The sequence below is a fragment of the Daktulosphaira vitifoliae genome, unplaced genomic scaffold (assembly GCF_025091365.1).
Source record: "Daktulosphaira vitifoliae isolate Bord-2020 unplaced genomic scaffold, ASM2509136v1 Scaffold_1, whole genome shotgun sequence".
Taxonomy (NCBI): domain Eukaryota; kingdom Metazoa; phylum Arthropoda; class Insecta; order Hemiptera; family Phylloxeridae; genus Daktulosphaira; species Daktulosphaira vitifoliae.
Genome location: NW_026099572.1, coordinates 73729637 through 73754031, shown reverse-complemented (window position 1 = coordinate 73754031; position 24395 = coordinate 73729637). Strand labels below are relative to the sequence as shown.

The 24395-nt window shown below is 33.7% G+C and overlaps 1 protein-coding gene across 2 annotated transcripts in view; it reads left to right on the top strand.

Moving 5' to 3' along the window:
* Positions 1-996: 996 nt before the first annotated feature.
* Positions 997-24395, top strand: part of LOC126895993 (uncharacterized) — a 124060-nt gene continuing 100661 nt past the window's right edge. Inside the window, exons 1-3 of one of the 2 annotated variants that reach the window (XM_050668376.1) lie at positions 997-1045; positions 1111-1165; positions 14401-16216. In XM_050668376.1, the coding sequence (XP_050524333.1) occupies positions 1040-1045; positions 1111-1165; positions 14401-16216 (1877 nt within the window). In that variant the 5' untranslated portion in view covers positions 997-1039. The remainder of the gene's footprint in view (positions 1046-1110; positions 1166-14400; positions 16217-24395) is intronic. The other variant, XM_050668374.1, reaches the window with a different exon arrangement.

The window sequence follows — 24395 nt, the reverse complement described above, 5'->3', positions numbered from 1 at the left end:
GTGTTTATTTAGATAAATATTAGATATTTAGATTATTTAAAACAATGACACAAATGAATATAGATTGGAAGGATTGACGTATTATCTTTCACCTACACAAGCAACAAAAAACCCAAACTGAAATAATACTTATGATAATACGTACTAGTACGTACAGTACGCGTCCAGACTGTGCGTTTGACTATACAATATCTCATGTCCGGCTATGACAATTTCCCCCCTACGTTACCGTTTATTTCTAAGTTGATATTTTGTATATGTTAAATACCCTTCTATATTTCAAAAGCACATTTCAGACATTCCAACAGTTATTGTGTATCTTTAAGTTGATAAAAACTTTTTGTACTACAATAAGTTACTTAGTTAAACACAAATTTTAAATGATTAATTTATTAAATTTTTGATACTTTGTTTCTAAAAATCTAAAATATATTTTAATAAATGTTCTGTTAAATTTTTTACGCAATAAACAATTTTTTTATGTAATAAATATGAAAAAACTTGGGCAATACGACTAGGAAATAACTAGAGATAAAAATAGCAGCACTTAGTCTTCACTTCCAGTCAATACGTTAAATTGTTTATAATTTCTGAATTACTGGCCCAAAAGTTGCTATCGACTAGTCATTTTCTTAATTAAATTATTTTAAGTAAATAATAATTATTAATTCTCTTGTTATTAACATGAGTAATTTATATATTTTTTTATTACTAATACATCCCTAAAGTTGAGTAAAATATTATTTTATTATGTTAAAATATAAGCATAAAATTGTATTTATATTAATAATTCACGTTCTTTATTATATCAAGATGGTGTTATTGCCAATATCGATTCGGCTAATAATTTTTACATGTGAATAAATAGATTGACTAAAAATAATAATTATTGTTTAAGGTATAACTTAATATTTACTTAATATACTCTTTTTAAATTTAAAATTATAAAAAGAGACTTGAATTATATCAAAGTTTATATATACAATAATGTAATATAAAAATTGTCATTAGTCATTTAGACTTCAAAACTTGAATAAAAATGGTGGTGAGTAATACACTTAATATAAGGGCTCAATTGAAATCTAAAATAATATTTTATTTTATTTATAGTATTGGCAATTGACATCATTTTTCTTGACTATATCTTGTTTGATATTTAATGAAGGTAAATTCTATTTTATTCATGTATTTTTATTATGTATTACAACGATGCATATAGTAATTACTTCACATTATCTTTAAAGCTACGCTTCTATATGTACCAGGGAATCAATTATATAGGATATTAAATATGATATAACATATTTTATATAGGATAAAACTATTTGATTCAAAAAATTTTACAATTATATGTATTAAATATACTATGGTGATTTTATTTTCTTATAATTTTTTTTGTGTCTGACACTAATACTTCGCAGTTCTTACAAAAGTTCACAAATTGTATCTACTCTCAAAAATTAAAAAAATTTTCTTTTGTTACCCGTAAATGGGGGAAATCTACAAATTTAAAAATCGCTAATTTTCGACATTTTTTCAATTTTTTTTCACTTAAAACTGCCATAACTTTTTTAAAAATGACCAAATCAATATAATTTTTTTTTATAAACAGTCTTAACCTATCATTTGGTATATTTTTTTTATAAATCTAACCTTTTATCTGCCCACATTTTGGGCTTAACCGTCCTTTAGTAGGTATAGTGAAAAGGTAGTTGTGCTGGTGGCTGACGAGGAGCCACCCTTCAGTCTGCTACTTTTGAGCTAGACAGTGCTGACGGGTCTAAACTCTACCCCTTTAGTAGTTCAATAATTAGACAGATTGAGGCTGACCAGTATTAGTATATCCAACAGAAGGAATCGAGATATTAAAAAATATGCTATTTTTGTGTTAAAATTCTAGATTTTGTATTTTATTTATTTTTAAATACCTTACAAGAGGTGTACCTAGATTTTCATAAATATTTTATTAATCTAATTAGCATAACATAAAAAGTTAAGCTTATTTAAATTTTTTTGCTCCTTCTAAGTCAAGAATAATAACTTAATATTTAAACTAACTTAAATTGCCATTTTTTTCGGTCTACGAATGTGACGTATGGTTGTCGATTCGGTTGCACTTGTGTCTTACACGCTTGGGGTACTAGTTCCAGACCCACCTGTGACTAAGGATATTTAGCTTTTTTTTCTTAATTCTTTTTTAGTTAGAAGATTATTTTCAACTCATTTGATTTTTATCTCATTTTGATTCAATAACTTCAATGAATAACAAGGACTTCATTACTGTAGTCTCCCCTAGTTAAATGAAATTTCTTATTCATATTAAAATTATTTTACAATGTGGTTCTTTTTTGAAGCTGTCAATTATTTTCTCAGCTCTCGCTTGTCCTATTTTTACAATAAAAATGCAAACAAATATTAAGTTTTTCTGATAAATTTACTGTATAATTTACTTAATAGTAATTATAAAATTTACTGACTGCATATTAATATGAACAATAACATATTTTTAATTTTCATAAAATTTTATATCAATAATGTCAATTTCAAACTTGTAAGTTGTGCTAAAAGTTATTGTAACAAATACAACTTTTTTTTATTTAAATCTTTCACAAAAAAAAATTTTAAAGGACCAAAAAATAGGTTAAAATGTCATTTTGCACTGACTATTTTTAACATATTAAAAATCAAAATCAGTATTAATTTGAAAAAAAAAATTTTTTGTTTTAATTATTTTTTTATATGTGAATACTTATTTTTTACTAGTTTGTAATAATATCAAAAATTAAAAGTGATAGAAAAAGTATTATTGCAGATTTGAAAACAGCGCTAAAAGTATATTTTTGCTTCTGATAAAAGTTCCTTGTAGTCCATTGTATTTATTCATTATTGAAAAGTATTGCATTAAGCCCTTTTAATTTTTATATTCGTTAAAAATAAAGAAATATACAAATACTTAATTATTTTTATTATTGATCTGTTTAAATTACTCAATTTAATTAATCTGATTAGTATTTATTTATTTATTATATTTTTAAATCAAAGAATCACTAATTAGAATATAGTTAAGGAAATAGAAGTTGATATTGCTTTTGTAATTATATACTGATTTCTTAAAATTAAACACTATCTACAGATTGCATCGATGTGTTTCTTATGATAATGATTTTATCCACTGTCATATAAAATCTTTTGTTGTCCCAACTATGCCACGTCTATATTGTGTTACAACCCCAATGTGCTGCGTTTTTTTTTTTATATATGATAACATATTAGTATTTGCATGACTTATATAACAAGTTTTCAATAACTCACATGTATATTGACATTTAAATATACCATGAGAAATTAAAATTCCATCAATTTTGAGAACCTTGCCGGTTTCTTGAAATAAAACTCACTCTAATGAATTTGTATTCTATTTAATATCTCTTATAATATTAAAATTTAAAAATAGATAAAATTATTAAATTTATATAAAAATATTATAATTCATTTATATTAACAAGTATACTAAGTATTATTAAATAATAATGTCAAACTAAATAGAATAAATTAAAAAATAATATTTCAAGTAATTTAATTATTGATTATAGAAATTTTAACTGAAATAAATGTCATATGTCATTTCATCCTGTAATTTGCATAATACAAAAATCTCAAAAAATTTTATTTTATAATTTTATTAAATAAACACATAGTAAGTCAATAATATTCACGAATCAGACTGGGTCATAACCTTTTACCAGCTTTCGCTTACAAATCAAATCTGAACTCTGTTCCCTTTTGCCATTTACATGAGGATGAAGTCCTTGAAGATTTTTCTCATTATTTATAGAATTGCTCCTCCTTGGCGTCTAATAGGTGCCTGTTTATAAAATTTTTAGAATCCAATGGAATTTCCATTATCCATCTGATGGTGAGCGGGATTATTAACCGTTAAAATCGAACGCTCAATTAACCTTATTTTTATGATATAATTTTTTTTTTTTTAATTTTTTTGATTAATGTAATAAATATTAAATTTAATATGAATAAATAAAATGTACAAAATATTTGTTCCTTAATTTTATTTATAATTAAAACTTACATGAAAATATTTAAATACAAATGTAACCTTGATTAATATTGGAGCGCGTCGCTGATGGTTCAGCGGTGGAACGTACACTGATTAGACTTAATACTAAAAGACACATTGCTGACCAGCCAAACAAAGATAAAAGACCATACTATAGTGTGACTCGCGCTAACATCATCTGATAAGAGAATGCTACAAACATACCTTGTGCAAGGTAAAGTTTGGCAACGGTTTATCGGAGAGCTTTGAAGTTAAAACTGGCCTTAAACAGGGTGATGCACTATCACCAGTCCTTTTTAATTTGGCGCTTGAAAAGGTGGTCAGATCAATGCCAATGAGTCAAGGCATGGAGATTCTGTTCAAAAATACGCTCCTTGCCTATGCAGACGACATAGTTATTATAGGAAATACCCGACAAGAAGTAGCGACAAGAACAAATTATTTAATTAGAGCAGCAAAGCCAATGGGCCTGGAAGTAAACCAGGGAAAAAGAAAATATTTAGTCATGACGAGAGGAACAAGGGACAACTCTCAACTAGTAGTTGAAAACTATACTTTTCAACAAGTGAGTGATTTTAAATATCTTGGGGTAAACATAAGCCAACAAAATAATATGCACAATGAAATTAAAATAAGGATATCTACCGCTAACAAGGGTTACTAGGCTTTAGAAAAATTATTCAAATCAAAACTTCTTTCTAGACGATCAAAGGAACGACTATATTCAAGCTTCCTATGGCCAGTGTTAACATATGCGTGTGAAACATGGTCAACAACTAAAGGAGATGAGGAAAAAATGGCTTGTTTTGAAAGAAAAGTACTCAGAAGGATATATGGACCTATTTTAGAAAATGAAGTGTGCAGAAGAAGAACTAATAGAGAAATACAACAAATTTATCGAAAACCTGGTATTAACGCTTTCCTCATGAGCAAACGAATTGAGTGGGCAGGGCATGTATGGAGGTCAAATGGAATTTTAAAGAAAGCACTAGAGGGAAAAATAAATGGGAAAAGACCTAGGGGCCGCCCAAGACAGCGCTGGATAGACAGGGTCATTGATGACCTTAACAAATGCAACCAGGAAGTGACGATAGCAGACAGCGTTGATAGAAATAGGTGGAGGAATGTAGTAGAGGCAGCGAAAGTCCTTCAAGGACTGTAAAAGCTGAAGAAGAAGAAGAATGGAATTTCCAATTTTGTTCCCTCTGTTGTACTAAATACCCATTGTATTCCCGTGATTACTGCGGTGATCATTTCCTTTATATTGAGAGCTGGTTATACTATTTAACTACTTTATTATATATACTTAAATTTTGTTATACTAACACCCATTATTTTTGTAATTTACAACGCTAATTAATACTATATTATCTAATCCTTATGTAATTGTCGAGCTATAATATTTTTATAATAAAAGCTAAAAAAAATACTAAACCACTGTGTAACAAATTTATCTATCATTTTGAGTTACTATATTATATAAATATTTTTTTATAGCAATTTTTAAATTATTTAAAAGAGTAATTCAATGTATATGGTAATGAATATAATATGTCAATCACCAAATACATTAGATTAATTATAGTATTATTACAACAGTAATTCATAAAAAAAAAAAAGGCATACTTAAATAAATGAATTTAAGTATAACATAAAATACCCTCATAGGTCTAAGGAATGAATTAAGAAAAAACTTATAATATAAATAATAGTTAATAAATTATGAAATATATAAAATTAAAAATTACCATAAAGAATTTTACTAATATAATTATTATTTTAAGAAAAATAGAATGGCTCATATTAAAAGAATCACTTTGTTTACGATAACTTACAGTATTTTATAATTTCTTCATAAAAATTACATTACCGGAGCGATGCCGGACTATCGGGCATTCCGGACTGTTGGATGCCGAATTATCGGACTTCTACTGTACTAGATTATCAAATATCAATATTAGTTATTGTAGTGACTATGGAATGATCGAGAATCTTCGCGACGGATAGGCAACTTAAAATGCATATACGCGCATGTTCTTGATCGCTCCGTAAGAGAATATTCTAGAATTCAACACAATATAAAACGGCACGACGTAACAATAAATTATATAAATTAGTGTTTTTATTTATTTTAAATCAATAAGTGAAGCACTAAAAATTGGTGAATTCGACAAAGAAAAAATGGTAGACAAAATAACATCAGAAACAGCAGATAATATCATTATAGTTGTCGTAAAACTGCCACCATTTTGGAAATGTGACCCAGTTGCATGGTTGAAAAGAGTCGAAGCTCAATTTAAACTATCACACATAAGTAAGTCGCAAACAAAATTTGACAATATCTTGGCCATGCTAGATGAAGACATAATAGGAAAAGTAAGTGACATTTTAGACTTAGACAATACCGAAAACTGTTATCAAAATTTAAAAGATAGGCTCATTAACACATACGGTAGAACTGATGAAGAAAACTTTCGCGAATTAATATCCGGAATTTCATTAGGCGACGAAAAACCTTCAAAACAAAACCTATCAACTTCAAGAGGTTTAAACAGGAAGTCAGCATTTTTTTCACTGCAACGGAAACTGACTCAAAAGATGAGAAAATTAAAATTGCAAGGGTACTCAACCTACTGGGGCCTGAAGCTTTAAGACTTTATAACACGTTCAAGCTCAAACCGTTTAAGGCTCAGGAAGTACTGAATGCATTTGAAGACTATTGTATACGTCAAAAGAATGAGGTAATGGAACATTTTAGATTAGTCTCTCGAAAACAATTGATAAACGAGCCATTTGATGTCTTTTACACTGATTTAAAATCTCTCGTATCTTCTTGTTCATTTGAATCTACGGAGAAAAAATTATTGCGTATACAAATAGTTGTTGGTTTGCGCAATAAAGAGCTACAAGCAAGGCTTCTGAGAGAAAATATTGAACTAGAAAAATTAGTCAAACATTGTCAAGCAGCAGAGCAAGCGGAAACAAATCGACAAATACTTCAAGAAGAAGCTAAAGAAGTCAACGTTGTAGTAAATGGTGAAAAAAAAATTCAACAGAGGAGACAGAATGAATGTTGGTGAGCGGTCAAGTCAATTAAATGTCAAAATGATCACAAATTGTAAGAGGTGCGCTTCAAATCACAAAATTAATGAATGTTATGTTTATGGTAAGGAATGCAATAAATGTAATAAATTAAATCATTCTGCTAAATGTTGTAAATTTAATAGTAATAATAGTTTTAACCATAATAAGATCAAAAAGAATAAAAAAAGTAATCAAGTGTTCAAAATAAATTGTGGAGAAGAGTTAAATAAGTTAGTAATTTTAAGTGTATTAGGAGTTAATGGTAATAGCTGGATTGATGATTTATGCATAAATAATTGTCATGTTGATATTAAAATTGATACAGGAGCAGAAGTAAATATATTACCAATTAGTTTAGTCAGAGAATTAAAATTAAAATTAGTGAGTAGTAATTTAAAGATTGAAGCATTTGGGGGATTTGTGATAAAGCCTTTAGGAAAAGTTTATGTTGAGGTTAGTAATGATAAAGAAAATATTTGTACGCATTTTATTGTAGTAAATAAAGAGACAAATCCAATTTTAGGCTTAACTGATAGCAAGCGATTGGGGTATGTAAATAATGTAAAATTAACTGGTGTGAGTCATCTTAATAAATTATGTGTGACAAATAATGTTGAAAAAGAGAAATTTATAAATAAAAATATTGATGTATTTACTGGAATAGGATCATTCCCAGATAAAATAGTTATTAAATAAAATAATGAGGCCATACCAAAAATAAGTCCAGCAAGAAGGGTACCTTATACCATAAAAAATAAATTAAAAGAAACTTTAGATGAATTAGTTGGGTTAGAGATAATAGAGGAAGTGAATGAACCATGTGAATGGGTAAGTAATATGGTAATTATAGAGAAAAGTGATTAATCTCTACGAATTTGTTTAGACCCAAGTGTACTTAATAAGTATATAATAAGGGAAGTATATCAGATCATTGGAAGAGATAAAAATAGAATTAACTAATAAGAAATATTTTACAGTTCTTGATGTCAAATGTGGATTTTACCACATGGTTCTAAATAATGAGTCAAATAAATTTTTTAACTTCAGTACCCCTAATGGCATATATAGGTTTAAAAGATTACCATTTGGAATCTCTTCCGCTCCAGAACTATTTCAAAAATTAATGTATAAATATTTTGGGGAAATTGGGGGTGTTGTATTGTATTTTGATGATATATTATATGTGCAAAAACAAAAGAGGAACATGATGAAATACTTGAGAAGGTTTTAGGAAAAGCAAGGTTATTAAATATTAAATTTAATGCAGATAAATTACAATTACGTGTTAAAGAAGTAAAATATATTGGTTTCATGTTTAATGAAGAGGGAATAAAACCTGATAAAGAGAGAATAGAATCAATAATCAATTTAAAATATCCAAGAAATAGAAAAGAGTTACAGATGGTGTTAGGGATAATTAATTATTTGAGGGAATTTATTCCAAATTTAGCAGAGATTTCTAGTCCACTCAGATAGTTGTTAAAAAAGAAGTGGTTTGGAATTGGAATGAGAAACATGACACGTCATTTAATAATATTAAACAACTTATAGCTGAAATAATTGTGTTAAACATGTATGACCCTAATTTACCAGTTGAGATACAATTTGATGCATCCCAAAACGCAATAGGATATTGCATTATGTAAAATAAGAAACCTCTATCATATTTTTCTAGATCACTATCAGAAACAGAGCAATCCTGGGCTCAAATAGAAAAAGAATTTTCAGCAATAACGGAAAGTTGTAAAAAATTTCACAACCATATTTATAGTAAAAGAGATACAATAATTTTTACTTATCATTTACCATTAGTTTCAATAATCAAAAAACAGCTAAATAATATTCATAATAATCGGTTGAAGCGTTTAAAATTAAAATTGATTCCTTATACATTTACACACAAATATATACCAGGAATAAATATATACATTGCGGACCTACTAAGTAGAAATATATTCTCCTTAAAGAGTGCAAGATGATAATGAAATGGATGACGTAGTGCACACAGTCAAAGAATATGAAATTAGAATATCCAAAGAGTGTTTAGATGAGTTGATAAAGGAATCTAGGATAGATGAAGTATTAAATAAAGTTATAAAAAATTACCAGCAAAGGTGGAAAGATTTCAATAAAAAATCTGAAACTAGTCAAGAATTAATTCATTATTTTAACCAAAGAGCAGAGATTGTAGTTAATGAGGGTATAGTGTATTTTGGAAGTAGAGTAGTAATACCAAAAGCTTTTAGGAAACTAATTGTAAGTTTTTTACATGAAACACATATTGGTATTACAAAAATGTATCTGAAGGCTAGGAATTTTTATTGGTATGAAGTCTTATATAAAAAATTTTGTAAGTGCCTGTCATCTGTGTCAAAAATACAGTAAGACCAAATGTAAAGAACCCATGTTAAGTCATACTATTCCAGACCTACCCTTTATGAAATTAGCCTTAGACATAGCTGAACTACAAGGGCATAATTATTTAATTATTTATGATTATTATTTAAGGTGGTTGGAAATGAATAAATTAAAAGATAAAACAGCAGAAAGTGTTATAGAAGAATTAAAAAGTGTACTTAGTCGTTTTGGTATCCCAGAACAGACAATTAGTGATAACAACCCATTTAATAGTTTTAAATTTAAAAATTTTGCAAAAGCATGGGGTTTTAAAATAGTAACTTCAAGCCCAAATTATCCAAAAGGAAACGGGTTGGCAGAAAAAGAGGTAGAAAGTGTTAAACAAATGCTAAAAAAATCTAAGTTTACAAAAACTGATATTGAATTATACTTGCTCAATTATAGAAATACTACAATAGCTGGCTTAAACTATTCACCAGCTCAGATGTTGATGACTCGTGAGTTAAAAACAAAACTTCTTTGGGTTAATAGTGAATCGTATTATCCATATGTAGTAAAATCAATGGAATCGAATAAAAGATATAAAAAGCAACAAAAAGATTGGTATGATAAATCATATAAAACAGTTGACAATTTTGAGGAGGCACAGGAGGTATGGTGCCAAGACAAATTTACTAAGGAGTGGAGTGAAGCAGTTATTATAAAAAAACTTGAGCAACCTAGATCTTATTTAGTCAAAATTAAAGGTAAAAATAATATTTTAAGAAGAAACAGTCAATTTTTAAAGTCTAAAATAAACTTTAAGGGAGAGTCAGAAAAGAACTGTGTTATAAATAAGACTGAGAAAGTCCATATAACTCATGATGATTTAGTTTTGGATGATGACGGTGGACATATTGTGGGTAGTGATGATGTAGTGAATCATGATGAAGTTATAAGTAATAACAGTTCTATTATAGAAGGTAGCAACGGTGACGTGAATGTAGATGTAGAGAATTATGATTGTTTTAGTGTTGATGAGAGGAGTAGTGACAGTAATCTTATTGTGGAACATAGTAGAGAAGAATTGGCACACAATAATATAGGAGGAACAGTAACTAAAAGAGGGAGACCAGTAAAAGCCCCAAATAAGTTTATATCCTAGTTTTTCTTGTATTATACTTTGCAGTATGTAAAATATTTAATGTAAACATTATTATGAAAAAAAAAAAGGGAGATGTAGTATGCATGCTATCAGTGTGCGACCTTGTTGACATGTTATATACATAACCCACCATATAATATTATATAAGACTGTAACAAGCACATTATGTTATTATAAATAAAATAAAGTAAATTAAAGTAAAAGTAATCTAGTGTTCTTTATTAAATAAAAAATAAAATAAATCCACAAACACAACAGATCTAGGACTTCGTAGACAATTTCGCTATACATTTATAATTGCAGATATAACTCGTTGTATTCTAGGAGCGGATTTCTTAGCAAAATTCAACTTGCAAATCAACCTTAAACGCAAACAACTTCTTAAGATGGCGTTACACATTTAACAACACCACTAGTTACCATGCTCAACCTTTTTAGGACATCAAATTTCAAAAGAAGTCAAAAGTATAAGAGAATTTCCTATACCCAATCAAATAAAAGATCTACGGCGATTTCTCGGTATGATTAACTTCTATAGACGTTTTATACCACAACTCCCACATCACCAACTAAATCTGAATGAGCTGATTCTAGATAACAAGAAAAATGATACGCGAGTCATAAATTGGACATTTGAAGCAAAAGAAGCATTTTACACATGTATAGAATTATTGGAAAAGTCAACACACTTAGCATACCCACATGAATCAGCCAAACTAACACTTACTGCAGATGCCAGTAATAGGGCTATCGGTGAAGTTGTACATCAAATAATTAATAATAAATCGCTTCCACTAGGCTTTCACAGTCGCAAACTAACAACTACTGAGCAGCGATACTCGACCTATGATAGAGAACTTCTAGCCATATACGATTGTTGTAGACATTTCACTCACTTATTAGAAGGCAAGGACTTTACAATTTATACAGATTACAAACCATTAATTCATGCTTTTAAACAAAAACTAGAAAAAGCATCTGAACGACAGTAGCGACAACTTTCATTTATATCACAATTAACTACTAACATACAGCACATTGCCGGATCAAGCAACATCACAGCAGACTACCTTTCAAGAGTCGAAAGCGTATCAAATACATCTGACCCAATAAATTTAATAAAAGAAATCACCAACGCACAAGATAAAGATTACATATTAACCGATACTAGTCTAAAAGTACAAGACATGGAAATAGAAGGTGGCCGAAAAATTAAATGCGACAAAACCACTGGTAAAATACGACCAATCGTACCATCATCACTACAAAGAAAAGTATTTTCAACTATTTATAACTTATCTCATCCTGGAATAAAAGGAACTCTTAGCCAAATTAAATCACGATTCGTATGGAAATCAATGAAAAAAGATATAACATTATGGGTAAAAGTATGTAAAAAATGTCAAAAAACAAAAACATACTAACACACAATTACCCCAATCGGCAATTTTAATCCACCAAGTGGTCGTTTCCAACACATACTCATTGACATTGTTGGACCATTACCACCATCTAAAACTTATTAATACATATTGACTATGATTGATAGGTTCACAAGATGGATAGAGGCATTGCCTATAAAAGACATAACTGCAGAAACATGTGCCACCACCCTAATTCAACATTGGATTGCAAGATTTGGAGTACTTTATAGAATAACGACAGATCAGGGTAGACTATTCGAATCAACATTATACAAACAGTTATCAAAAACATTATGTTTTCATTACGTTCATCACCATATCATGCACAAGCAAATGGAATGATAGAAAGAGTACATAGAATGCTAGAAGCCGCTATAACATGTAAAGACAGCATCCATTGGTCCGAAGAACTATCTATGATCTTATTAGGCCTACGTAAAATACTAAAAGAAAACTTAAAAGCATCCCCAGCCGAACTAGTCTATGGACAAACGCTAAGACTTCCAGGACAATTTTTTGAAGAAACAGAACAACTACCAGAACCATATGATTTCATAAAACAACTTCAACAATAATTTTCGAAAGTAGCCCCAATAGTATATCACCACAAATCATCATCAAAACGCACTTACATACCAAAAGACCTAGAAACATGTACTCACGTATACCAAAGAATCGATGCTCTGAAGCTCAAATTAACTTATACATATGAAGGACCATTTCAAGTGTTAAAAAGAACACCTAAGACGTTCGACCTTCTAATCAACGGTACATCCAAAACAATATCAATCGATCAACTCAAACCCGCTTACATAGAAGACAAAGTACCTGAACATAATATGAACCTAACAAGTACAGCAGTTTCAGCAAAACCAAGGCAAACGCGGTCAGGATGAAAAGTACATTTCCTAAAATATTTAACTACAAATTATATCTTATAAAACCATGTTATTAACAACTTATTGTAAACACTCCGTGTACTGAGGGGGGAGTAATGTTGTGACTATGGAATAATCGAGAATCTTCGCGACGGATAGGAAACTCAAAATGCATATACGCGCGAATGTTCTTGATCTCTCCGTAAGAGAATCTTCTAGAATTCAACACAATATAAAACGGCGCGACGTAACAATAAATTATATAAATTAGTGTTTTTATTTATTTTAAATCAATAAGTGAAGCACTAAAGTTATGTATTATACTTATAAATCTTTTGTCTAAGTGACAAAAAGGTACCTCTTCATTTTTTTTGTCTATTTGTATATATATATATATATATTCCTAAGTATTATGATTGAGACGAATGAGTAATAAGTTTGTACGAGTTATCTGTGTTAACTATGTCATACATGCCACATCGACGAACAGGTTGGCAGGTATCAAATTGTGTACACTCCACTCTCCACCCTTTCTAGTTCTCTGTTGCACTGAACGCCACTAAATGTATCATTGTATATTATATTTTCCAGTGTGAAATATTTTTTAGAATGTGTTGGGTAAATTTTTGTATGTTTTTAGTGTCGTGCTATATGTACGTGTTGTGATTTTTTTATTTTATCATGTTTAGGTATTTTATACAAATTTTAAATACCCGGCGGTGAAGAACGCATTCCAAGACCGCCTCCTCGTTTTATTTATTATTTAAAAATTTATTTGGTTGTGAATATACTACTGGCAATGTGACATTAATAATGGTACGTTCTTTATCTCGTGGTGTCCCAGTGCCTAGCAAGTAAATACCAAACTACAAACAAATAGTTCGTCAGCTTGAGGCATACGATCGGTTAGATTTGTAGTATACGCTAGGCGATCGCACGGAGAGGTTCATCGCATTTCTCCATAAAAGTTGTAGGTGTAAAATTTTTTTTAATGTCATATATTTTTCTTTTCTTTATTCTCTGTAATTTGTAGACGAGGTTTTTTGACAGTTTGGTTTTTTACCTCGTGTTAACTTAATTTTTTTGTTTATTTAATTAAGTCCTCTTTATTTTTCTTGCGCGTTATGGTCTCGCTGAATAGGTTGGCGATTCAGTTCATTTATTTTTAATTAGGGGCTATGAAGGGTACATTTTCCGTTGTGACCATAAAATTATACATTAATATGTTTTTATTTATTGTGAGTTAATTAATAATAATTGATAAATAAATAATTTAATATAATTAACTATGCCACGTTCCTACTGCGACACCATTGTAATAGGTTTATTTAATAGTAATAAATCTTAATTATAATTTTAAAATTAATTATTTCAAATAATTCTATAAATTAAAAATTTTAATAAAGCAAACAGTAATATACAAATGTGTTCATGTAGCAATTCAATGTAGATTTTCGGATGACGATATAATAAGCCAATTTGAAGAAAGAACGATGAGAAAAGCTGTTGAAATAGGAAACTTGGAATTATTGAAGAATGCTCGTGAAAATGGAATTGAATGGGACGAAGATACGACTATTGTAGCTGCTGCAAACGGAAATTTGGAATGTTTAAAATATGCTCAACAAAATGGCAGTAAATGGGATGAAAGGACAACAGCAGCAGCGGCTTCTAACGGTCGATTGGAATGTTTAAAATATGCCCATGAAAATGGATGTCCATGGGATGAAAGCACAACAGAAGCAGCTGCTAAATATGGTAAATTAGAATGTTTAAAATATGCTCATGATAATAAATGTCCGTGGAGTGAGAGGACAACAGAAGCAGCTGCCTTTAATAATCAATTAGAATGTTTAAAATATGCCCATGAAAATGAATGTCCATGGGATGAAGGCACAACAAAAGCAGCTGCTACTATAGGAAGCTTAGAATGTTTAAAATATGCTCATGAAAATCGATGCCCTTGGAATGAATTCACGACAAAAGTGGCTGCTTCTATGGGTGAGTTGGAATGTTTGAAATATGCTCATGAAAATGCGTGTCCGTGGAATGAATTCACAGCAACAGCTGCTGCTGCTAATGGTGAATTAGAATGTTTAAAATATGCTCATGAAAACAGATGTCCGTGGAATGAGAGCACTACAGAAGCAGCTGCTTATAATGGTGAAATAGAATGTTTAAAATATGCTCATGAAAATGGGTGTCCATGGAATGAAATTACACTAATGTCTGCTGCTTATAATGGTGAAATAGAATGTTTAAAATATGCCCATGAAAATACTTGTCCGTGGAATGAATTCACAACAACAGCTGCTGCTGCTAATGGTGAATTAGAATGTTTAAAATATGCTCATGAAAACAGATGTCCGTGGAATGAGAGCACGACAGAAGCAGCAGCTTCTAACGGTCAATTAGAATGTTTAAAATATGCTCATGAAAATTATTGTCCATGGGATGAGAACACGACAGAAGCAGCTGCTTATAATGGTGAACTAGAATGTTTACAATATGCCCATGAAAATGCGTGTCCGTGGAATGAATTCACAACAATAGGTGCTGCTGCTAATGGTGAATTAGAATGTTTAAGGTATGCTCATGAAAATGAATGTCCGTGGAATGAGAGTACGACAGAAGCAGCTGCTTCTAATGGCCACTTAGAATGTTTAAAATATACTCATGAAAACAGATGTCCCTGGGATAAAAACACAATAAAGGCAGCTGCTACTAAAGGTAATTTGGAAATTTTAAAATATGCACACAAGAATGGATGTCCGTGGGATGAACGCACAACTAGAGCTGCTGCAGAAAGTCGAAGTTTCAACTGTTTAACTTACGCCCATGAAAATGGATGTGTTTGGGATGATAGTACAACTAGAGCTGCTGCTGCTAGTGACTGTTTAGACTGTTTAGTATATGTTCATGAAAAAGGATGTCATTGGGATAAAGATACAATAGTTGCGGCAGCTGTGCATGGTAATTTAAATTGTTTAAAATATGCCCGTAAAATTGGATGTGATTGGGTTGAAGGTACGATAAGAGGGGCTGCAGCAAATGGTCATTTAGACTGCTTAAAGTATGCCCATGATAATGGGTGTGAGTGGGACGAAGGCACTACAAGGGAAGCTGCTGCTAGTGGTTGTATTGAATGTTTGATATTTGCACATAAAAACGGTTGTAATTGGGATGAAGGTACAACGGGTGGGGCTGCTGCAAATGGTCATTTAGACTGCCTAATATATGTTCATGAAAATGGGTGTGAGTGGGATGAAGGCACTACAAGACTTGCTGCTGCAAATCGTCAATTTGAATGCTTAAAATATGCTCATGAAAATAATTGTTCTTGAAGTAGAGAAACCATTTATAAAGCTACTTGAAATGATTATATTTACATTATCAACTATGCTACCAATAATTGTTCTTTCAATAAATTTTTTGTTGTAAAATCGTTTTTTTATATATATTAATTTATGTTGAATATAAAAAATGCGTATGTGTGATAGTATTGATTTGATTTTTATAACTGAAGAATTGAATTTGAAACGTGTAGTAACGTGAAACGTGTAACGTGTAAACAAACGTGTAAAGAATACATTAATTTTGATAGATAGTTGATTTAATAACAAATAGGCGTAGGTGAGAAGTCGCTAATATTATCTAATATAATATACGAGGCCCTTTGTGATTGTGTTACTATTAAAGAAAATAAATTATCTTTGACGGGGTGTGGATAAGAAGGTGCGACAAGAACAGAACTGAACTAAACTTACGGATAGTCATGCCATCTCTTGCGGCATGGCCGTACCGCGCTCCTCAGCTCGCTGAGGGCCTGGCACGAGAGGGAGATCTGCTGAACGAGGTACTCCAGGTGGGTACCCGTGAACTCGTTCATCAGACTCCCCTCGACCTCCGCTGTTCTGCTAGAGCAACGACGTGATTGAGGCCGACGTCAAACGTGGCCTCGTCGTCGCTGTCTTCCTCTTCCCCCAAAGGTGCCCTCCTCTTGCCAGGATGACGTACTGGAGGAGAACTCTCCGGCAACGGACTCAGCGCGGGCGATTCCGCTCGCTGGCGAGTCGATGAGCCTTCCCCAGGGGAAGGCTCAGCGCTTCCACGACGGTCGCCCGTCCGCATCATCTCGTCCTCTTCCTCCGCACTCGCAGTGCCAGGAGATGACGAGACTTTCTTCTTTTCGTTGTACGCCATGCATTCGACGGCCTGTCGAAGCCCGCGACCCATGGTGCTCATTATCCCGCTGTCGTTGTAGCGGGATAAGAGCTCCGAGGCGACTATGCTAGCGACCGCCATGAGCTGTTCCGACGGGGCATCCCCTTGGCGGCTGGCGATACACACGTCGATGAGTTCCGCCCTCTGATGGGGCTCATCAACGCCTTCCAACGGGTCGTAGCATGAGCTTCAGAACCGTGGACACTGAGCTCCAAAACAATTCGGCCGTCCTGAACTGGCCACAGGGAAACGAGTCCAGTGTCAGTCCTCCAGCCTTCATGTCAAGCAATAGTCCGCTCCACCGAGTGTACTCTGAGTGGGTCAGCGGCACGTCATCGCGGAAGCGATCGCGCACGCCTTCCTATTCATCCACCATCTCCTCGACGGTAGCAAAGCCACCAGCAGTTACCTCAGTGACCCAAAGGTCACTGGAGGATGCCTGCTTGGCACATCCTCCGACAGTAGCTTGGGCGCGACGCCCCCTGGACCCTGCCTCACCAGTGCCACGGTCTTTGTACAGTCGCTGGATAACGACCGGGTTAGGCCTGTAGCGACACCTTTCCCAGCCGGCCCTAGAGACTCCGATTCTCCTGGAACGGTAACCGTTGTATTTAAATGGTTTGCTTCTATGTTTGGTTTTAAGGGTGGCCTTCCCTAGGCATTTTATCTGCCGCCAGGGGATTTAATTTTGGTGTTGCCTTCACCTAGGTGGTCGCCTTACCAGGCTATCGGGCCCACCTGCCTGTTTCCCTCGAACGCTACCGCTTATTCGTCCACTTTAGGAGTGGCTTATATCACGGCTACCCTGCATATCTGCAGGCCGTCCCTCTATCCGCAACCTGAGGACGCGCCCGATTCCCCGAGCTAGGGAAACTGTGCCCGTGCCAACGTTTCGTAGCCCCGTGGAGCTCGATCACACCGACACTGTAGCGCAGCGCAACGGGGGACCGACACATCTCCGCGAACGAAGCGGCGGAAGAGTTGGACCGGAGGAAGTCGCAGCCTGCGACTTCGCCGTCCCGGCCAAAAGACCGCCGTCGATTCGCGGACCGCCAGTCCACTGGTGGAATGCCTAGGTGGCGGCACGGCGTGAGGAGTGCGTCAGGGTCAGGAGGACCACGACGCGCTCCAACCGTTGGCCGCGGGACCCGGAATCCCCAGACCCGAGGGAGGTGCTGAGGTCGGTCAGGAAAGAGCTGAAGCTCGCCATTAGGCGGGCCAAAGCGAAATGCTGGGCCGAGCTCGTGAAGTCGGTGAACCATGACCCGTGGGGGAAACCCTATCGGGTCGTTATGCGGAAGCTCCGCGGTCCACCGGCTCCCGGTCAGCTGGAGGCGGAAATGCTGGAAAGCGCGGTAGCCACGCTCTTTCCGACACATCTGCCCTTGCCTCCCCCGGCGTTCGGAAATCACCAGCCAAGAGGTAGCTGTCGCGGTGGCGCGTGTGCGGGGCGGAACACAGCTACCGGCCCTGACGGGATTCCAAACCGGGTGTGGTGGTTGGTTCACGACCTCGCCCCGGATTGGATACGCGCCGTCGCGAACCGCTGCCTCTCAGAGGGTGAATTCCCCACGAAGTGGCTGGTGCTTCAGAGAAAGGGTGAAAACACGCTTTGCATGTTGGACGACTTGGGGAAGATCCTCGAGCGGCTGCTCGTCACCCGGATTGAAGACCACCTGGCCGACGTCGGCGGACTGGCCAAGGAGGGGGAGGTCGACGGATGACGTGGCCTCCCTCTTCAGGGACTTGGCCCTTAGGGCCAAAACTGAGGAGGGTTTCGGGGTGGCGGTGAGCTTGGACATCCGAAACGCGTTCAACTCCGTGCGATGGTCACACATCCTCGGAGCGCTGGACGCGTTTCGGGTGCCTCCTTACCTCGGGTGGATGATCCGGTCGTACTTTAGCTATCGGGTTATCTCCTACGAGAATCAGACCTGTTACGGGTGGCATCCCGCAAGGGTCAGTTCTCGGGCCTCTGTTGTGGAACATCGCATTCGACGCGGTGTTCCGCGTTCCGCTCGGTTCTCCTGTACGGGTCCCCGGTTTGGGAGGATACTCTTAAGTATTCGTCCAAAAACCGTGAAGCCCTGCTCAGGGTGCAAAGGCGGGCGGCGATCCGGACAGTTTCGGCATACCGAACGGTGTCCGAAGTGGCGGCGGGTATCCTGTCGTCACTGCCGCCCGCCGAGGAACGCGCCGCCGGGCATGAGCTCCGCTGAGAACGCAACCGGTCCCTCAAACCCGAGAACCGGCTAGCGCTCAGGCGGATGACTATGCTCTGGTGGCGGACTCACCTCTCGGAGGAAACGAGAGGCGAGTGGACCAGGTCCCTCATAGGACCCAATCGGCTGGGCAGGTGGGTGGACCGGACTCACGGTGAGATGACTATATCTCCAATGAAATTATTTTCAAAAAAAAGTGTAAATTAATTTTCTATTGATGTGCAAAATTTATTTGTCAATTCCGAATCGAACATTGAAGATTAAATAAAATAACCTAAACAATTCAATATTAAAAATTGAAATAAATGAAAGCTAATTGTAAATAAAAAATGTACGAATTGGTTTAATCTTATTAGCCTTATGCACAGTTATTTTTGTCCGCCGCAATAAAAAATTATATTTTTGAAATCTAGACTAGTTGCTCTACAATATCTATGCATTAATACATAGGTAAAATAGGGTAATTTTTAGTATTGTGCTTTTTAGTTTCAAAAACGCCTCAAAAAATGCTCTATTTTATTAAAACGATTATTACTTAGTCAAAAAAAAAAATTTTTCGAAATTTTTTTTTTTTGATATCTTTTACTTATACTTTTAATAAAATAATAAAAAAAAAATTCGAAAAAATTTTTTTTTAACTTGTTAAAAAACTTTACAACGAAAGACCTTTTTTATGTTGAAATAACCATAATTTAATCATATCTATACTTCAAACGGCTATAAATAACGACCGGATTAACATGTGACCTTGAAATTTTATATTTTGTCTAAGCAATATACTAAAATTGAATTTTCATAATTATTTTAACATTATGAGTACATTTAAAATGACACTTATGAGCGCCTAAAATTTGATTACAGACCACTGTGCATCGCCCCCCCGAAAAAATTTTCTAGAAGATACTTATTGTGTTTTAAATAAAAAAATATATTTAATAATTAGCCATAATCAGCTAATCTACCATCAGGCTATTATGTTTGTAAAAACAAAAACATACTACTAAAATTAATTTTGAAAATATTTCGACCGTTTTCCAAATAATGTGTATTGTATGAACTAATTAAAAAAATTATACATTCCTAAAAAAATCATGTTTTATTTATTGAAAAAACTTTATCACTTCCTTATTGTTTTTACTGTTGTTATTACTAAAGAAAGGGTTCGAGTGGTTATTGAATCTTAAAACTCTGATAACAAAATATACTTTTTGAAACTAATTTAAATAAAATTTAAAAGGATAACTTCATTATTAAAATATGAAAAACATTTTTCCCTCTCTATTTCGCAATTTTATTTTTATGAATTACATTTGTTTAACTAACTAATTAATCTTGAAGTCAAATGTTTCTCAAATATTTAACTTTTTATTATCTTATTATTTAACATATCTTTTATCATAACGGTTTTTGTATAAATTGAAATACAACAATCAGAACAGTCATTGTATTAAAGAACCTAAGTTACGTTATATAATCTGTTTGTTCTCGTTAAACGACTACATCAAAACGGCCAGCATGGCGCCTATGCGATAGGAATTTATCACATCTATTTACAAAACATCATTAAAGTAAACAAAAAATGCATAAGTTATTCTGTAGTATTGTCATGAACTCATAATTATTATGTAAATATTAGTTTTTAAGGAATTTGTATTGTTAATTACTGGAAAGTAAGAAGCACTATAATCATTAGAAAGTGTTAATTGTTTTATTAATTATTAATTTTGCCTAATAAAAAGGGACCTGACCACTGACTCGATGGTCAGTGTTCAAACAGTGAATATTACATTATAATTGTTATTATTTTGACTCTTTCTGACAACACTTATTCACGTGTTCGAAGTTGGACTTAGAACACCCAGTTCATCACATAGAAATTGGCATCCCTGAAAAATTTGGTTCAATTGACGACTTCATATTACTTGGAATCCCTGGCAAATTCTTTTCAACTGGACACTACTACCAGGAATTGGCAGATTATTGAAAACTATATCACTACAACCTTATATCGGAGTTTTGGGATCATCAATAAAGGAAAATGAAATATTTATTTTTGGCTGCTGTTTTTTGGTAAATACAATAATTGTAATTAGTTAAATTAGTTATACGATAGAAATAAGTTTTATACCTTGTAAAATACTTCTATCGGTAAAATATTTTTTTAATAGTTTTTCTTTCAAAGATTCAAACCTTACAAAAAATTAACAAAAATTTATGTACAAGAGAATTTTTTCTTTAAATTTTTAAATTAATATGGCTACACAAAATAATTTTTCTATTTATGAATTAGCTCAATTAATAGGCGAACCTTTTGAAGGCAAGTCTAATACCTTAAATAATTTCATAAATGCCGTAAATGATGCTTATCTTATGGCTACAGCCGAACAGCATAAACAACTGTTTTTAGCCATTAAGCTCAAAATTAAAGCCAAAGCTAGAGAATTAATGGACTCAATAGATGTTAGAGACTGGTCAGAACTAAAAATCTTTCTTATTGATAATTTTGGATAATAAATTCGTCCAGATCAATTATGCGATGAATTACAAACAATTAGACAAAATAAAAATGAAAAAATCAACAATTTTGGCGATAAAGTAGAAAGATTAGAATCTAAACATTATCAGTCCTATGTTTATAAATTAACTTGTAAAATATTATTGTTTTTCTTTTTTTCTTTTCATCTGAGGTGAAATACATTAATGTATTTTAAAGATTCTACTAATTTTTTTATTGACTTTTAATTAATCCTAGTTGTATGATAGGCTAGGAACAAAGGAAGGCTTTAAAGAAATCTATAGACTTGCAAAAATAAGAGAGAAAAGATTTAAAGATTATCATTGTATAAGGTGAATAAAAAAGTGTTGATAATAAGGTACTCTCGAGTGATGATGATGTGAAAAAAAGGTGGAAAGAGTATTTTGAAAAACTATTGAAGAAGGAGTATCCAAAAGAGACATTAGAGGATATTTCGTGGAATGAGGGACTGGTAGATTTAATTAGTGAGAAAGAGATATCAGAGGCTGTGGCATCAATGAAAAAGAATGACACGGCCCGCGTCGCTTCGTTATACACGATGCCCCGCGACTCGTGCCACCTTTATCAGTCGTCGCCCTTCTATGAGTATTTAACTGACCAACACCGCGTGATATACGCTACGGTGCAAAGTCCAGCAAATACCGCACGGCCGACGACGACCCACCGCAAATGATGCGAGAGTCTTCCTCCCGCCGTTGTGAAAGCGACAACGTCGACCAACCGATCCGCACCCGCGCACCGTCGCCTACAACGCTGCTAACTATTTGCCGTCCAAGGATTACGCCGGACATCGCGTCGTCGACGCCAGCGAAAGTGCCGCGATATTATGCGAAGATTATTATTACTGTGTTTATCTTTTCGGTTTGTTTTATTTTTGTTAAAATAATCTGTTGTCGCTCATTTAATAAACGGCCTACGGTTCTCTACTCTCAAAACCAGTGTCGACCACATTTTTGTGACGTAAGTCGTGTCAAGAATAAAGCAGTGGGACCAGATGAAGTGCCAGTAGAAGTATGGAAAATATTAGGCGGTGTTGGCATAAGGTGGTTGAAAATTAGAATTTATTTCTAGTATCTCCAGTCATTCAATATATGTTGAAAGTTATGAAATAGTCGATTCAGGGTCCTTAATAGGCATGATAGGACGAACAAAAGCTATGTGGTCTGCTTCCGATATATATTCAGATTTATACCAAAAGTATAAACATTAAATATTTTAAATAATATCCTATTATAATATATATATTTCTAGAAAGGAAAATTCCAAATGAATAAAGAAATAGTATTGTGGTGCCGAGCTTTAAAGGTAAAGGTGACATACAGGAGTGTGGAAAATATAGAGACATTAAGTTTCTGACTCATAGTATGAAAATTTGGGAAAAATTAATAGACAAGAGATTAAGAAATGAGACATCGGTATCTAATAACCAGTTTAGTTTTATGCCTGGTAAGTCAACAATGGAGCCAGTATTTTGTGTCAAGCCACTAATAGAAAAGTTTAGGGAAAAGAAGAAAAAGCTGTGTATGGTATTTATAGATTTGGAAAAAGCGAAGGATAGAGTAGTTGAAGTTATGAAATGGAAAATTTTATGTATTTAGGGTCAGTTGTGCAAATGTAAGACATAGAATTAAGTGCGGTTGGTTGAAGTAGAGAGAAGCGTCTGACGTCTTATGCAATAAAAGAACTACAATTAGGCTGAAAGGTAAATCCTACAAGACTGTAGTGAGGCCAGCCATGATGTATGATTCAGAGTGTTGGGTAGTTGAAGAGAAAGTAGATTAGAAAATGAGTGTAAGAGATGAGAATGTTTAGATGGATGAGTGGCGTGACTAGAGAAGATAGGATAAGGAACGAGCATATAAGAGGAAGTATAGGTGTAGCATCAATCATAGATAAGATGAGAGAAAATAGACGTAGATGGTTTAGTCATGTTATGAGGAGAGAAGAACCGGAAGCTGTAAGAACAGTTATTGAAATGAATGTTGAAGGAAGAAGAGGTAGAGGATGACCAAAAAAGAGGTGGTAAGATGCTATTGAATGCGATATGAGGACAGCTGATGTGAGCTATGAAGATGTGGGAGATCATGTCAAGTGGAAGTTTAGGATAAGGGTGGCTGACCCCAAGTAGTTGGGATTCAGGCGAGGAAGAAGAGAAGAAGACTTTTAATTAATCCAACAATTGATATAAAATAGAATTAATTTAATGTAAAGTCAGAAAACCCACAGTAAAAAAATAAACTATATCTATAGGTATAGGTTACATTATATAATAAATAGTAAATTATTTTTGTGATGAATAATTAAGGTAAACAAGAAATAAAGAATAAATAGGAATACACTGTACTGGTATCTAAATTGAGGAATCGGACAACCCTCAGTAGTTGTGTCCAAGGCGAGAGAAAAAACAAAAAGCATTATTGCTAGGAATATATATCAATTAATAATTGATA